Source organism: Equus asinus, chromosome 19 (genome assembly GCF_041296235.1).
Source record: "Equus asinus isolate D_3611 breed Donkey chromosome 19, EquAss-T2T_v2, whole genome shotgun sequence".
Taxonomy (NCBI): domain Eukaryota; kingdom Metazoa; phylum Chordata; class Mammalia; order Perissodactyla; family Equidae; genus Equus; species Equus asinus.
Window position 1 is genome coordinate 12,495,330 of NC_091808.1, and position 17,716 is coordinate 12,513,045.

Consider the following 17,716-nt stretch of genomic DNA (forward strand, 5'->3'; position numbering starts at 1 on the left):
CGGAGCTAATATCTGTTGCCAGTCTTCCTCCATTTTTGCTTGAGGAAGATTAGCCCTGAGCTAACATCTGTGCCTATCTTCCTCTATTTTATATGTGGGATGCTGCCACAGCATGGCTGATGAGTTGACTAGGTCTGTGCCTGGGATCCGAACCCACTGGGCCACTGAAGCAGAGAGCACCAAACTTAACCACTAGGCCACAGGCCGGCCCCATCGTCTTCAGTGTTTTGTATGTTATGGGAATGGGTGGGGTATTTTTAATTTATTTGGTACCAAGAATCATTTTCTGCTTGGACTCTAACTAGGAAGTAATGTTTCAGTGCCTATTACTAGACACGCCCAGTGTGACACACTCAAAATGCCCTCCTGCTTCTGAAGGTCAGGGTGCTACTCTCTAAGCCCATGATACTCGAGCTTATGGACTCCATTGACTTTACTTCTGCATCCCTTTATTCATCATTCCCAACAGCATTTGTCGAATCCGTGCTCTGGGCTGGGACGGGGATTACACAGAAGTAGAAGGCAGGCATGGTTGGTATGAGAACTGCCTAAAGTTTGATTCTCTTCTGGACACACACTGGTTTGTATTTCATCACCCACTTGAACTCAAGCCTTACAGATTGACTCATTTGGCCCATAGAATATGAACAGAAGTGAGATGGATCTCTTCTGGATGGAAATGTTAAGACCCAGCATGTAGCTCACCACATCTTTTTACTCTGCCTCTGCAATTGCGGAAGCTGAGATAGAAAAGGTTGGTGCCTCTGTTGGTCTGGGTCTCTCAGTAACTACCATGAGCACAGCCCCTTAGTCATTCATGATGGGCAATTAGCGTAAGTGAGAACTTTTGTATTTTAAAGCAGATAGGGTATCCCAACCAATAGAAACTTTTATAGGGTAACTCAACTGGTAGAACCTTTTTTTGAGGACCTCACAAACTCTTCACAAGTAGGGAGACAATATGGAACCACAGACCAGAAATGATACTGTACGAAACCAAGTAAGTGCTCGAAGTTCGAGGAAAATAAGATGTGATAATCTCTCCTCTAGTCTCTCCTATTCCTATGCTTCATTCCGGTTTCCATAGCTGAACACTTTCAGTCTCGTATCATTAACCAAACCTCCCAAAGTCTCAGGTGGGCTACCTCTAAATGGAGTAGTCTACAAGACTGGAATAATATGACATTAAAATTTTTTTTTTTAAATTTTGTGGGGCCAGCCCCAGTGGCCTAGTGGTTAAGTTCAGCATGCTCCGCTTTGGCAGCCTGGGCTCAGTTCCTGGGCATGGACGTAGCTCCACCACTTGTCTATCAGTGGCCATGCTGTGGTGGCGGCTCACATACAAAAAGAGGAAGATTGGCAACAGATGTTAGCTCAGGTGAATCTTAAAAAAAAAAAATTTGTGTATGTGAGCATGCACCCCAAAACTGAACCCTAACATTTTGGCTAATCAAGAACATTTGCAGCAGAGGAAATATTTTTCTCCCAATTTCATATACATTCATTTTCTTGATGAACAATTTCAAAATAAGGAACTTGTGTAGCTGGTAATAATATCAATACAACAGGAAAAAACAGTTTATATTAACTGGATATTCTCGTTTTTACTTTTTATAAGGCATACAGTAAAATATATTAGAAGAGCATATCTTAAACCTGTCCTTTTTTTCTTTTAGTTTTCAAGTTTTCATCTATTTTCATGCATAAATTTATCTAATAGAAGCTATAGATTTTTTCCACCTTCCTTCCCCCACCCTATCGTAATGTAAAATTATCCTCCTTTCCCATAATAGTTATAATAATGCCCTGCCCTATTGGACTCTGATCTTCTTTCAGCAATTCATTTTTCATTAAGTGCTAAACTTTAACTAGAAGGCTGAGGATAAAAGGCAAGACAGTGCCACACAAACAGTCACTTTGACAGGTTTACTGACTGAATCAGGAGGTGACCATGACCTGCTGTGAAGGATGGACATCCTGCAATGGATTCAGCCTGCTGGTTCTACTTGTGTTGGGGGTAATTCTCAACGCCATACCGCTAATTGTCAGCTTAGTTGATGCAGACCAAGTTTTTCAAAACCCCATCTCTTGCTTTGAGTGGTGGTTCCCAGGAATTATTGGAGCAGGTGTGATGGTGAGTAATATTTATTTGACTTGATTTAGAGAAAGGCCTGCCTGTTTTACCAAACTCCTGAAGACCACACTTCAGCCTTGCAGTGAGCTATGTCTCGGCTAAGATAAGTGAGGGGCAGTGGTATGTGGACTATAATGGTTATCAGTGAAGAGTGCCAATTTAAATAAACTATGTGGTACAGGCTAGGGAGCTGGGCAAAAAAGTAAATAAATAAATTGATAAGAGTTGGTTGGGTTATTATAGATCACATTTCTTCATATTAGGGCTGCTCTTCCAAGCTTTATAGGTAGCATTAGGGACCTTCTAACTTCATTCTCTCAACTTTCCTTCGCCACTATCAGTCTCTAAGTATTTACAGGGCATAGAGTAGGAGTAGGAAGTGCTTCGCAGGAATGGGAAGAAATATTCCCATGCACGATGAATATCCTGGATGATAATTGTGAGGGACAAATATGGCACTGCCTGCACCGAAGAACGTTGGCCTAAGAGATTTGGGACTTAAACCCTGGCTCTCTGACTTCAGGGACTTTCAGACTTAGATCTTACATACAGCCCAGAACATCACGGTGCTTATTCAATGCTAAGTTTGATCATTATTAATCGGTCTACCTTTGTTGAAGTCTGCCATAGAGCACTGAGTACAGAACTCCCCAAGGTACCTGATCATGAATCACCTGAGGCGTGTGTAATAGATGCAGATTTACAGACCTTCTCCTGGGGATTCTGATGGAGTAGGCCTGGGGAAGACCACTTGTGTAGAGGAATAAATAATGTTTTCAGACTTGGCACAATAGCTCAGCTCCAGTTCTGTCTCCAATATGTTACTGTGAGCAAGTCATTTATTCTGTGATTTTGTTTTCATATTCATAAACTGGGGATGTAGATATTGAGCTTGGAACACTCAGCATTCAAGAGGCTTGTTTTTCTTTGCTTACCTCTTGGGTGCTACCTAAGGGGGTCTGATTAATGCTGATAAATGAGTTTTTGTTTGGATGTGTGTTTCAATGAGTTACTGCTGCTGGTCCTATCCCAGACTTATAGGAAAACACTCTTGAGTCATTATATATTAAACTTTAGATAAAAATTTGTCCTTTGGCTGGTACACTGGACTTGAGACCACTCTGGCATCAAAAAGTCATTCTAGGAAGCATTCCCCAAAAGTCGATGGTTTCTTTTCCTTTGACATCATGAGCAATCTCTTCACCCTGCGTTAGGTAGAAAGAGCCACTTAGAGAAAAAGCTTTTGGAAGGCTTTAGGCTATTTCTTCAAATCACCATGAAAGTTCCCTCAGGCTGAGAGAAACCACAGAGCTCAACAGAGTGATGCCACTGCAAATGCTTGTGTCTGTTTTCTGCCCTTCTAGAGGCTTCTCTCTACTTGAATAGCTTAAGCTTCCTTTGCATCTGCTTAGACCAGAAGGCAGGAGCAGCTGTCGGATTCTAACCAATAATGGCAATTTCCATGGAGCTTCTAAAAGTTCCTATGCTAAAACAATCCTCTTAGAATAACTCCTGTGGCTTTAGCTACAAATTGGCTCTACTACAAACTCCATCACAATTAAACAAAAAATGTCTTGCTAGCATGAAAGGAGGCTGAGGTGATGATGGCCCAATACATTCCATGTGTTGTTCTTTTGGGAGGCGGGGGAAGGAGAGAGGGGAAGACAGAGAAAGACAGAGAGACACCGTGCGAAGTGCTAACTGGCTTCATACTTTACACTGTTATCTCATTTAACCTCTATAATAATCTGGCTGAGCAGGTTATTATCATTTTAACAGACCAGCAAACAGAACGTTAGGAATGTTAACAAAGTCACACAGTAGACGTGAAAGTCAATTCAAGATTTATCTGATTGCAAAGCTCTGTTTTCCACCAATATCAGCACCATAATCCTCAACATCTGTCTCAGGCTGATAGAGAGGAAAGATATAATCCATAACTGAATCCATAAACTTTAGTGACCAGGAAGCTGAAACACAGAAAGCTTATATAAATCTGTGAGAGTTTCAGAGAATCTGGACTTCCTTGTCCCATGACTAAATTTACTTTTTATCACTCTCAATAAATATTAACGAAGGGTATCACACCAGGCCTTCTCTGTTACTCAGTATGTAGAACGTCATCAAAGCAGCAAACAACTCTTTGAAAAGTTCAATAGGCAGTTTATGGATTGAGCCCCAGACTCTACTCTAGGCTCACAAGCAAACAGGTACGTGATGGAAGGGTTCAGAACACAGGTGTATTTTCATGGTCCTCGGCTATAAAGAGAATGTGGAAGAATATCTTTTTCAAAGGGAATCATGTACTTTATAACATCTGTCAAAATACTGACTAATTCAAAAGACTGAACTCTCAATGCACTTGTAAATACATAGAAATGTTAATAAAAAAGAAGAAATCACTGCCTGTGATAAGCACTTTTGTCATAGTTCTTGAAATCTGTCCAAAATTGCTGTAGCATTTTAAATTAGTATTGCTTCCAAAACAGGAGATTTTGCAGGAAGTAGCTGATAGTAAAGGAATTCACTTCAGAAAATAATTCATTTTATGGTTTTATGACTTACCCAAAACAGAGGGGAAGCTTTTCATCTTTGGAAACCATGACTAAAAGTCTTACGTAATTAATTATCCTCAACTGTTATCTGCTAAATGGATAAATCAATACACGTTCTCTTTCCATGTTCAATAACTTAGAGGACGCCCAAAAGTTTAAATTCTATCAGAGTTTTAATGGCTTAAAGCTCCTCTGTATACACTTCATTTGTAAAATCATATACCTTATTTCTAAGACTGAATAAAGGATGGGTTTCTGTAAGGAAAAATGAACACTACTACTTCTTTTCTTTATAAAAACAAATGACTATCAAGACTTAATTTCACAAAAACTCACTCATTCAAATATGCTTAAGAATTGAAGTGAAAGAGTATTCTCATAATGACTCATTTTGACAGCTTATCTGGAAGATTTATAATTCAGTCACACCCACACACTTTCACATTTTAATATAAACAGCCCCTCTAAATTTCCAGACTTCTGAATGGGCAAAATGGCTGAAATACATGAGTTATCGTTACTCATAATGGCCACAAAGATGTGTTAACATGCCATGAAGTCAGCTGGGTGGGGATTCATATACTAAAGTCACTGTTACTTTATAAAACCCCTTTGCAAGGGAAGGGATCTATGAAGGTAAATATTCAGCATCTCTGAAATAAATTAGTCCTCAAATTAGTTAGCAGAGTTTAATTTACATCAATAAGGAAATGGAATGATCAATCCATTTGTTATAATTTAATGTTGCTCCAACTTTCTTTTAATAGAGTCCTTAATTTTCTAAATCAGGGGTTGGCAATTTTTTTCTGTAATGGGTCACACAATGAATATTTCAGGCATTGCGAGCCAGACAGTCTCTGTCACAACTATTCAAATCCACCGTTGGTTTGTGCAAGCAGCCACAGACAATTTGTAAGTGAATGGGCATGGCTGTGTTCTAATAACACTTTATTTATAGAAAAGAGGTGGGTAGGTCATAGTTTGCCAGTTCCTGCTCTAAATGATTTGTTCCTTAAGCTCTGAAGTCAGTATAGCTTATAAGCACCACAAAAGAAGTTTAATCTATAAATGCTGACACTTACTTGGGGGCTAAAATTTCTTTGCCCTCTGATTCCAGGCTCTCAGCTATGCCCCAGAGTGGCTGGGCTGCCACACATATGTGCGACCTCTGAATTATAAGGGTATTGGTGTTCAAGGCAATATGTCAGCAAAGCCTGATAAAAATACAAAGTGTTCTCCACAAGTGATATGGAGTCAGCACATAGTCAGAGTGGGGTGAAGTCTGTCAGGAAAGTTGCCTCGTAAGGCGTAAATCTTAGAACTGTTCTGAAAGAACAAAGGTAGACATGGTCTTGGAAGAAGGAAGCAGGGAAGGAGCAGTTAGAAGGAGGACAATGAGATGAGTAACAGTGGTGGTTGTGGGGAGGATGACAATGAAGAAACTCCATACAGGAAGGGAGGAGAATTATAAAAATTGGCCATTGTGGAAGAGTGGTTAAGAGTCTGGACTCTGGGACCCAAATGCCTGGCTTTAAATCCCAATTCTTCCACTTTCTTAGGTGAGTTACTCTAACTTTCTGTGCCTCAATTTTCTGCCCCAGCAAAATGGGGATAACAAGAACACCTACCCCACAGAAGTGTTATGAGGCTGGCATGAACTAAAACAGGTATGGGCACTATAACAGCGCCTGGCCCACAGTTAGAGCTCAAGAAAATGTTAGAAAACAAGAGCAGAAGGAAAGAGAGAACTACTCAAGGGCAGCTGTGCTGAGACGGCAAGAAAACCTTCTAGCTAATATTTCTTAAGTGGGAGGAAGTAATTCACAATCCACTCTTCAATGAAACTTCTCCCAGTAAGAATTTCTAGTCATAGCTGCTGACTAGATATTACTAAAAATTTAAACCTAAGCTCTGAGAATGTGGCATCCTTCCTTACAGCTTTACTTAGCAATATGTATTTCCGTTGACATAGAATGCAGTAAATACAAGATTTCTGCATATCAATGTAAAGTAAGATCATCATGTATCATGGAGGTAGGAGCAGAAAGGAGAATGTGGAGAATTTGGGTCCTAGCGAGGTGGTGGTGACCCTGGGAGTGAGGACGGTTAGGGAAGTGGGAGAGGGTGGTGACAGAATTCCTAGTTCCCAACCGCCAGGCAAACAAAATCATAAATTTCCTTTCTGGATGCTTGCCAGATTAATTCATACAACTTTTGGGAAATTGGACAAGTGGCTTCAGATTATAGTAACTGAAAAAAAAAGGGAATTTTGGATTATGTAACCAATTCTTTCAGAACCATTCCTTCCAAAATAATAAATAATTCATTCTAATCTATTTAAAATCCAAATCTCTCTAAAGATGATTCAGAGTAAAGTAAGAATGTAGATGGAAGAATTTGAAACTGCTATCCTGAAATCCACCATCCCTCTCCCTTCTTTAATCTTTGTGGTCAAGATGGGGATCACAAAGCTCACAAGATCAAGGACATTGCCAAATATCCTTTCTGTTCTCTTGAGCTGTGACTTCCCACAACTGGTGGGAAATGGAGGGTGGAGATGACTGCTTTTTCATCTGATAGAAGTAATAATATTCCTCTTTCCTGTTGATGCAATTTCCAGGTCATCCCAGCAACATCAATGTCCTTGGCAGCAAGAAAAAGAGCATGCTGCAACAGTAAAGTTGGGGTGAGTGTGGTGCGATCGGGCTGGGAGCAGAAGCTCACGAGCAGTTAAGACATCTAAGCAGAGCTGCCGAGGCGCAGCATCTACCGCATTGTATGTGCTAGCAGCAGGCACACATCTCAGAAACATGCTGTTTGGAACGATTATATGCTATGGAAAGTGTGAAGTTGTTTTTTCTTCCATAAAGATTTAGCTTTGGAGCCATCCTAGGGAGCCTTCCTCAATCTTCAGTTCCACCAGTCTAAAGGTTTTTCAAAGAAAGGCGATTTAGAAGTCACACTCAGAGCTGTGATCAATTTCATAATACTCAAATACTTATTACTTTTGTGGTGTGTATAAAATACTTAGAGAAATGTATCCTCCGTTCTCCCATGCATATGAAAGATTGATTTGCTGGGATTGGAATGATAATTGTCCTTATCTAATTAAACAGAGACAATAGTTATTTTTCCAAATATTTAGCATGTGCCTACTATGTATAAAATTGTAACTAAGTTAAAAGTAAATTAATATTTATTAACTTTCTGTCACTATGCACATAACACTTTCAAATATGCTATCTTATTTAATTCTCTCAAAGCCCCTAAGTGGGAAATATTATGCTCTGTTTTATTGACCAAGAAACTGATCCTCAGAGAAAGCAAATAACCTGCCAGTAGCACAGCTAGTAGGTAGACTTTCATCCAAATCCATCAGACTCCAAAATTCACCATCTTTACACTGTTTCTGCCATGAGCATTGTTATGAAGTAACACTGAGGGCCCTCCTAATTCTCTAAGGAAGGGGTGGATTGATAAACAAGCAGGCACAGTAAACATTCTTGGCTGAGTGTGAGGCCTTAAAGCGACGGTTCCCAGCCTGATGGGAACATCAGAACTACCTGGGAAGATCTTAAAAATACCAAAGCCTGGTGGCCCCCACAGATTCTCATGAGGATTTTTCAAAAGCACCATAGGTGACTCTAATGTGCTCTGAAGGGTGAGAATCACTGTTTAAAAGGGTACACATTTATATCCATACTACATACTTATATTCATAACAGAAAATATATTTTTAAAAATTACCTTTTTCTGACATTTGATATTTATCTAGGATTATAATTACTCTGCTATGTATTTATGGTCTTTCTTTGTTCCTGATACACTGTACTTATTCAATAGATATTAGTTTTCAGTTTTCCCTGTCACTGTTCTTTTTAAACTATAATAATTTGGAGTTTGACTTCACATTACCTCTATACTGTACTCACAATATTTTTTTTTTAAAGATGTGTTCTTTATTTTTATTTGTTTATTTTTTGAGGAAGATTAGCCCTGAGGTAACTGCTGCCAATCCTTTTTTTTTTTTTTTTTTTGCTGAGGAAGACTGGCCCTGAGCTAACATTCGCGCCCATCTTCCTCTTTATGTGGGACACCTACCACAGCATAGCTTGCCATGCGGTGCCATGTCTGCACCTGGGATCCAAACTGGCAAACCCTGGGCCGCTGAAGCAGAATGTGCAAACTTAACTGCTGTGCCACCAGGCCGGTCCCACAACATTCTTGAGAAAGACATCCTGGGATATGTCTGAATCCCTAAACTCAAAAATAGCAGAACCCTCACACTGATTTTTCTCCCAAATCATATTTCCATTAAGAATCTGTTCTTTCCTGCATGTGTCCTTTCAAGACAAATTAGTCACCTTTTCAGTGATTAGGTTTTCTCTCTTCTTTGAGGACACAGTGAGTTGAGAATAACGAAGCCACTGTTTCACGCAGGTTTTGGGCTTAACTCACCAGAAGGTTTTGCTCCCCCATTCTAACCTTGGAAAGACTTGGAATTTCTGCTTCAGCAACGTTACAGATTATTACACGCCGAGGATCTGCAGGGGCTCTGGGAGGGCCTGGGGGGCCCTGGACAACACTGCTCATGCTCATAATAATAGTGGTGATGACTCCCTAATCACAATCACCAGTTACGTTGATTAGATGCAATAAAGAGTTCTTAGCCACTTTCTCACTTGGCGGTACTCATGTGAGGACTGGTGTTTAAGTCACACCTCCTGTCTTTGAAATCTAGATAAGACCAAAGCAGCACAAAAGTGACAAAGGCCAGATCTTGGGAGGGATGGGGGTGGTCACCAAGGCTTGTAGCCTATTTTAACTGTTCCTTGCTCCTTCCCTTTTTCCAGTTCTTGATTTTGTTTCTGAATACTTTGGTTTTGCTGAGTCATTTAAATGAAGCCCCACTCTAAGGGAAAATGCCGATCCCTGGAACAACTTTCCAAAGCCAGGTCCCTCCGTAGTGATGAGAAGTCAGAAATAACAGATGACCAACATATAAAGAGCGGCACTTCTTGATGGGCAAATTTAAGTAACTTGCACAGGCCACAGTAGTGTGGAAGAATCTGGATCTGAATTAGGCTCCAAACCCGCGATTCTGTGCTCTCAGCTGGAAGAAGTACACTGTAGTGATTAAACCCTGAGCACTAGTGTTTACCAGCTGTGAGCCCCTGATGAATTTGTCAACCTCCGTGAACCGCAGTTTTCTCATCCATAAAATGAGAATAGTAACAACAGCTATCTTTTGGGGTTATTGAAAGGATTGTAAAGTCCAAGGTCCCTCAACACACACTGTAGAGGCAGCCACTGAGCCTGCCTACTCATCAAAGGTAGATCTGAAGAGCACAACACGCAAACCCTCTAGGAACTGCAGTGTTGTCCCATTGTTCTAGAAATTTATCCCTTCACTTTATTTCTGCAGATTTTAAAATAGTCATAACTGTCACTGACTAACGACTTCACTGAAACAACAGAGCTACTTTCTGGAAAACACACACATACATCAACTTTCATTCCGGCCATAAGATTCCCTGTTGCCAAATTTCATGGTTTTTTCTGCCTTCTGCGACTCTGAGTCATGAAAGGAAAGATGCTTAGATGCCCACAATCTTTGCCCTCTAACACAGTGGTTCTCAACCAAAAGTGATCTTGCATCCCTTGCCCCCAAGGGGACAGTTGGCAATGTCTGGAAATATTTCTGGTTGCTACAACTGGGCAAGTGTGTGTGAGTGCTACTGGCATCTAGTGGGTAAAGCCTAGGGATGCTGCTAAACATCCTACAACACACCAGAAAGGCCCCAACAGCTACATGCCCACATGCCAGTAGTGCCACGGTTGAGAAAGTCTGTTCTAACACTACATTGTTGATTGATCACCGCAGGATGCTGACTACTGGCCACTTACAACATCAGGGCCAAATCCAGATTAAAGATTTGGGAGTCAAGAGACCAGACATCAAAACGTGGGTGGTTAAGATCTAGTCAAGGGTCTATGAAGTAGGAAGTACAAGGGATAGGGAGGAGGAAGCAAATCTCAGTGGTCAGTTGAGATAGACAAGGCTTGGGGATACAAAAGTTCAGAATTTTCAGAAACAGTGGCAAGACTAACAATCTTTTAGTGAGTCTAATCAAATGGCAGAGACTTTGTCCTCTGCCTTCTTTTATAACTCATACTTAGTCAAACTGTGAGCTTAAGATTTAGGACTATAGGGTGACCAGAGGATGGCAGTGGTTGATTGAAAAGACTGCGTATGCTGCTGAAACTTGAAACAGACCAAGAGTATGTCATAACATGTGCAAATGTGCCTACTTTATTTTTCAGATGTTTCTTTCCTCGCTTTTGAATATAATCACAGTCATTGGTGCTGTGTATTGCATGTTGGTATCTATCCAGGCTCTCGCAGAAGGTCCTCTCATCTGTAACTCTCAAGGCAACAGTACTTCCAGTTGTGAATTTTCATTTAAAAACTTAAGGTGAGTAATCTGCCCTTCACTGACTGTCTGACACAGCTGCAGCTAGTTAGATTAGAAGTGTGTTGACACAGTGCCATGTTTTTCTTTGATGAAATTACTGGGTCAAACAGATTCTTAGGGATTCAGCACAGTAATCCCAACTGACACCATCTCATGGAAATGGAGGAACCACTGCATTAGAATGCTTTGGGTACAGTCTTGTCTAAAAGGAGTACTTGACTCAGATGGCTTATCCTCGTCTTTTAAAAATCTATGGGTGCACATATGTACATATACAAAACGTGTCTGGAAATATACACCAGAAACTTAACTTTCCTCCTTGGAGATGGTAATGACGGATGCCCTGGAGGAGTGAAGGGAGCACTGATGTTTTACACTTCCAAACTAGTTAAAATTTCTAAGCCCCAAGCATACATTACCTTTATAATTTTAAAAACTGAATGAAAACCAAGAAATAAAATCTAGAGCCTAATCTATAAGCCCTAAAAGAAAAAAAGCAGCTCCTGGATTCATGCAGACATACTATAAATATACTGTAGGAATGGGAATGAATCAACAGTTTAAGTCAGGTAGTAACAAATAATACTGGAGTTACATGTAAATGGTTCATTTCAGTCTTGTAAGATTGTAAGGTTCTGTGCCTGAATCTAGGCACAATTTGTAAAAGTGGAAGAAAAGAACCACCCAATTCATTAGTTATCAGTATGCTGCTCAGTTTGGAAAATAACCAGAATTTGCTTTTGTAGTTACATGAAAACCTTTTTCCCTCCTTTTCCCTTATCTTGTTACACCAAAAAAGAAAAAGCTTTAAAATGTGCATACTACAGCTGTGAACCAAACTCCAGATAAGTTCTCTATACTGATAGATCTGAAGTATAACATTAGAGATTTCAGCCACAGATGCAATGCACATTCAGTCCTCAGCAGATGACAACTCACCATGCACCAGGCACCAGGCTAAGCTCTGGAGATGACAGCACGCAAAGGATTCCCACTCTAGCTGGGGAGACAGACAGCGACAGAGTAAACGGTCACAAAAGAGTGATCCTACGCTTGCTGCAAACTGCAAACGCATACTCACATTCCACCTGCTGAAACACTGGTCTTCCCAGGTCGAACGCCAGCTGTTGGCATCCAGAAATGCAAACTCTCTCAGAACACTTAGTCTGTCATAAACCAAAGAAAAAGCATTTCCGGATAGACGTGTTAGGGCTAAAAGTTTCTCATTTTTGACACCTTGCTACAATGGGCACAAATCACTTGAATAGACATACCTGTCTTTTGTGAGTAAAAATTGTACATCTGGTTTAAGTGCAGATGCAACACTTCAGTTTGGCACTATGAGCTCCTTTATTCTCTTGTACCTTTAGCAAGTAGAAGTTGAACCATATGAAACTGTTGATATTCAACCATTTCTGACAAAGAAAATTTCATATAGTTCAACCTAAGAGTAGGTACTATGGAAATGCTTGAATGATGGGCTACATAACGACTGAAAGTTTTATAGCTATCGACTACATGGACACACGCTCAGAAACCCTGATCTTAGCCATAGCTTCTGGGCACAATATTTCAAAAGTCCTTTCTGTTTTACTAGACTTGTCCTTTTCTGGGCACAATGCCACATTCTTTTGATGGTCAGTGATATTCCTGAGTATCTTATTTTTATCATTTCCTTCAATTTTCCAGGGACATTCATCTAGAATCCTTCAATGTGCAGTGGTTCTTCAATGAATCTTGCGTAACTTCTACTGGTTTCACTAATCCCACCAACAACGACATCATGGCCAGCAACTGGGGGAAAAACAGCTTGAATTCTACAGAAAACAAATACAGGATTATCCATTTCTCAGTATTTTTAGGTCTCCTGCTTGTGGGGATTCTTGAGCTCCTGTTTGGACTCAGTCAGATAGTCATCGGTTTCCTCGGCTGTCTGTGTGGAGTCTCCAAGCGAAGAAGTCGAATCGTGTAATTTAGTGGCAATAAAACAGAACTATTAGCAGTTTGAATCATTTGAGAATTACATTTAAAAGACATCCTTTTAGACGTCTGAAGTTCAATAGTGGAGCATTATCTAGACAGCTGCATGAGTCATTTTAGTCCAAAAGATTGTTTTTAAAGTCACCTCTGAGGTGATTAAAAAAAAAAATCAAACTGTTACATAGAAAGCATGTTGGTAAATGCATAACGCTTCCATATGGAAAGGAAAAATCAACAGTAGTTAACTTTCGGGAGAAGTAGAGAGAAACTTTCAATTTGTTTTGTATTTTTCTGCAGAATTTTCTAACTCTATAGTCTTGTGTGGAACGAGGAAGGGCAGCAGTGGGGGGTGGGAAGAAAAAGGGAGACGGGAGGGAGAAAAAGAAGGAACAGAAGTTATCCTGGAAGTGAAAGTGTGGGACTTTTGTATTGTATTTCTTTATACTTCTTTTTAAGATTTTATTTTTCCCTTTTCTCCCAAAGCCCCCCAGTACATAGTCACGTATTTTTAGTTGTGGGTCCTTCTAGTTGTGGCATGTTGGATGCCGCCTCAGCATGGCTTGATGAGCTGTGTCATGTCTGCGCCCAGGACTCAAACAGGTAAAACCCTGGGCCACTGAAGCAGAGTGTGCAAACTTAACCACTCAGCCACGGGGCCGGCCCCTCTTTATACTTTTAAAAAAAGAATAAATATATAACTTGAATAAAATAAAGTTTTAGACATAATTTCCAGCTTATAGGAAATCCAGGGAAAGAGGACATACCAGACAAATTCAAAAGGTGGGACAATAAATAGACAATAGCCCCATTTTCAACAAGAAAATGTACAGAAAAAACAAAAGGTGGGATGGGTTGAGGGAACTATTCCAGATTAAGAGAACAAAGAGACGTGATTCAACTAAATGTATTCTATGGACCTTACTGGGATAATTGGGGAACCTGTACATAGGTTGGTTTAGGCAATATTGAGGATTTATCGTTAAATTTTTATGTTTCATAATGGTTTTATGGTTATACAGGAAAATATCCTTATTTTTTAGAAAAGCATATTTATATGTTTGGGAGAAAATGTCATTTTTTAAAATACTTCAGCCAAAAAGTGAAGCAATGGAAAAATGTTGTTATATTCAGGTAATTCATTATATCTTCTCTTTTCCCATGTTTAAATTTTTCACAATAATTAAAAAACAATAAATACCCAAAAAAAAAAATCAGTCTTTCAAAAGCTGCTTTCTACATATGCCAATCTTTAAAAGACAGGGTAAGAAAACGGTCAATTTACCATATTAAAATGTTATAAAACAGACAAAACTAAAAACCTACCATTTTCTGAATGTGATCATTCCTGCATTTTATTTCAATTATTTATGTTCTCTGAGCTTAATGTTTTAGAAATGATTTACAATACCCATATTACAGCTACCCCTCAAAATTAGTAACATCAAGAGCTTACAGGTATTTTTTTCTGAACCCATTTGCTATATAAAGACCTTCTCCCTATGCTCCTATAAATACTCATTTATCCTTATGATTTGGCTTAACTATCTCCCACTTGAGAAAGCCTTCCCAGAGTGCATGATTCCAGCACACTAAGTCAGCACTGGCCCAAACCACTAACACCATACCTGTCACAATGTAACTTAAATGCTTTTGGTGGTACGTCCATCACTATAAGAGAATTTCAGAGAACAGGACCATGTCCTTCTCATCCATTTATTCATCAGCTCTTTCCTGCTTCAGGTCCTTAGCAAGGCCTCTCCTCGGCCCAGCCCCCACCCCCTGCCCGTCTCATCTCTGTTTAAGTCCTCTTCATCCTTCAGACTTCAGCACAAATATCACTTTTTCTGAGGATGAAAAACAGGGTTCCTTTAACTCTCTCCTTCAGCATTCCTTCAGTTATAGTACTCATCACAATGGTGACAGCATTTTTATTTGTGCTTATTTCTCAAATTTCACTTTCCCCTAAAAGACCATAAGCTCCATGGGTACAGGGTGTGTTTTTTTTATTCACTCCTGGTACACTCAGTACCAAGTACAGTGCCTGATACTAAGGAGGGCCATTATACATATTTTGTTGAATGAATTAATGAATCCTGTGTTTAGTACTTGGCTTTTGGCAAAGACTCAATGCTTATTAAATGAATGTCAAACTGCAATAGCCATAAAATTAAAACACAAGTAAAATGAACATGACAGCTCACTGTACTTGACTGAACAATACAAGGGTCAGTGATGGTGCACACAATCTTCTCATCACCCTGGAAATGGCTGAGAGCCGACTCCGGTTCTCTACAGGGTCATGAGGAGACAGACTTAAGCCTCCCATTTCAGAGGGCAAAAGAGAAGACGGCTGGCAGTAGTCCAACCAGCTGAAAGAGCTGTTATTTCTTCGATATTCTAGTCTTGTGGAAACTGCTGCCATGAATTCAATGCCCAAACCCTGTGGGCCACTTGTGGTTAGGTATCTTTTGGGGACGTGCCATCTCTGCTCTGGTCCCTAAACTTACAAATGCAAGTCTGTACATGTATGCACACAATATGCACCTGATCACTTACGAAGCTCACTGGTTCTTATTTTTCACTTCCGTTCCCATGTTCAATCTCATTTTGAAATCTTTGCACTTTTATTTTTTTACTGTATGTCCACCATCTGAAACACTCTCCCCTCGGTATCCTTCAGCATATATCTTGAGTTGTTCTCCTCAACAAAATTGCTTTTATCATCTTCTAATTCTTTAATAAACCTTATTGCCCTCCTCCTCCATTAACCTGTCAATTCCTTAAAAGCAGGGCCGGGGGGGTATCTGCTCTAACCTCTTAGTGCTTGAGTCAGGGCCGTGCACACACGAGTCTCTACTTATTGATATGATTATATATTGTAAGTACAGAATGGTTATGGTAAATTAAACCTTTCCTAAACTGACGCCCAGAAAAACAGTTCAATTTCAATGTCAAATATAATCAGGAAACTGCAAAACAGACATTCATGCAGGAAAGGAAGAAAAGTGGTCTTGAAAATACACTTTCATAAAATTATCCCTCAAAATGTAAATAACTTGCAAACGCTCCAACAAGTACTCCTAGACGTAGAAAACAAAACAAAATCTTTACAGGGAGTTCTGAGAGTACTGTAACAATGTCCTTGCTATACTTAGCTGTATAATGCGAGTGAGTGTGGTAGGTTGATCACTGTATTACTCGCCCTGACTGCACCCTTTTCTTGAGCTGGTCCCTGCACCTGGAATCTTTTCTTCAATCCCTGCTTGCTGAAATCCTGTATTTATTTCCAGGTTCAGCTCAAATCTCACGCTAAGAAGTATTTCCTGACTATCCCAGCCAGGAGTGAATTTGTTCCTCTCAATTCCAAAACCACTTTCTTCCAGTGATGAACAACTTCCAGAGGAGGGAGGCTGGCACAGCAGAGCCTGGCTCTGGAGCTAAAGAGATTCAAGCCCTTCTCTTTTTAGATCTGTGACCCAGTGAAGACATGTTTCTTTGTTGTCCCCTTTGGGATGGTAAGCTGACTTCTCATTCACCCTTTCACCGAGGGAGCTATCTTTCGGGGTCCCACCTTCATGCAGGAGTCTCCTGTGGTGGCTAGTGCCTGCCCAAGACATGGAATTGTATCTCCTGCCCCCCTGCACAGCCAGTAAGGGAGAAACTTCTAGGTCTCCAGTGTTTGGTAAAAATCAACAGAGAGAAAAAGTGCTTTTGTGTTCGCCGATCTCCTGGAATTCCTGCTTTTGTTTCACATGTTTGGCCTTTAAGGAATCCTTTTCATGCCTGTCCAGCAAAGAGGTGCTAATTTTAGTCATCATTTTTGTGGCTTCAGTTGGGAGGATCACTCACAGAAATTATTTCATGATATACATAAAGCTAGAATTATTATAATTACACCATCAGGATATTATAAAAGTTGGGAGACTTTTATGGGTGAAAAAAAAATAGAGAGAGGATTGGCAACAGATGTTAGCTCACAGCCAATCTTCCTCATAAAAGAAAAAAGAAATCAACAAACTGACGATAAACCCTAGGAAGTACAGAGAAGAATCCTTCCTCCTAGTATTTTTTTTGAAAGAATAGGGCAGAAGGAAGACTAGAAACATTAAATCTACCCATATCTAAGGAATTTCCCTCAACTGCCTTTCCCAAAACTCACTGCCTTGGAAGAAAGATATCAAAGATTTGTGGAGAATACTGCACCTAACTAAAATTCTATCCATTTCTGAACCAAAAAAAGGAAAAAAAAAAAAAAAGGTTTTGAGAGCTAAAGGTTCCCAGGACTTGGTTTCATTGGTGCATTGAATTCTTATGAGATTTAGTATCAATTAGTGAAATACTACAATAGAAAAAGCATGCACACCTCAAGGTATTTTCATCTGAACTAGACACTACCAATCAGAAAAGCACCTGTAATGCAACCAGCGCCTACCACTGCCAGGACGAAGATCTGAGAGGAAGCAGGAGGTTCTTGCTACCTTCCATTAATGAATCATTTGCTCCTGAGACGGGAGAACTCAGGTTCTATAAGGTAAGATGACAGGAATACAGCACAAAATGATGAAATAACA

At 40.0% G+C, this 17,716-nt stretch overlaps 1 protein-coding gene and 1 long non-coding RNA gene across 3 annotated transcripts; one reads left to right on the forward strand and one right to left on the reverse strand.

Annotated features, from left to right (window-relative positions):
* Positions 1-1,856: 1,856 nt before the first annotated feature.
* TM4SF20 (transmembrane 4 L six family member 20) lies at positions 1,857-13,281 on the forward strand. Its single transcript, XM_014835960.3, has 4 exons — positions 1,857-2,134; positions 7,310-7,375; positions 11,014-11,165; positions 12,855-13,281. Exons 1-4 carry the CDS (start codon positions 1,952-1,954, stop codon positions 13,135-13,137), a joined length of 684 nt encoding a protein of 227 aa, XP_014691446.3. The 5' UTR covers positions 1,857-1,951; the 3' UTR covers positions 13,138-13,281.
* On the reverse strand, positions 3,202-17,674 carry LOC123278567 (uncharacterized). 2 transcript variants are annotated; one of them, XR_011495531.1, is made up of 3 exons: positions 17,556-17,674; positions 12,105-12,161; positions 3,202-3,339 (listed from the first exon to the last, which is right to left on the reverse strand). It is a non-coding gene; the product is annotated as an uncharacterized lncRNA (long non-coding RNA). The 2 variants fall into 2 exon arrangements; XR_006516009.2 differs by having other exon boundaries at positions 12,105-12,165.
* Between the last annotated feature and the right edge of the window lie 42 nt (positions 17,675-17,716).

Excerpts from the sequence above, each read along its gene's own strand:
- TM4SF20 (XM_014835960.3), top strand. The coding sequence starts at position 1,952 with ATGACCTGCTGTGAAGGATGGACATCCTGCAATGGATTCAGCCTGCTG. Across the intron at positions 2,135-7,309 it reads TTATTGGAGCAGGTGTGATG|GTCATCCCAGCAACATCAAT; the intron begins GTGAGTAATATT and ends TGCAATTTCCAG. Across the intron at positions 11,166-12,854 it reads TTTTCATTTAAAAACTTAAG|GGACATTCATCTAGAATCCT; the intron begins GTGAGTAATCTG and ends TCAATTTTCCAG.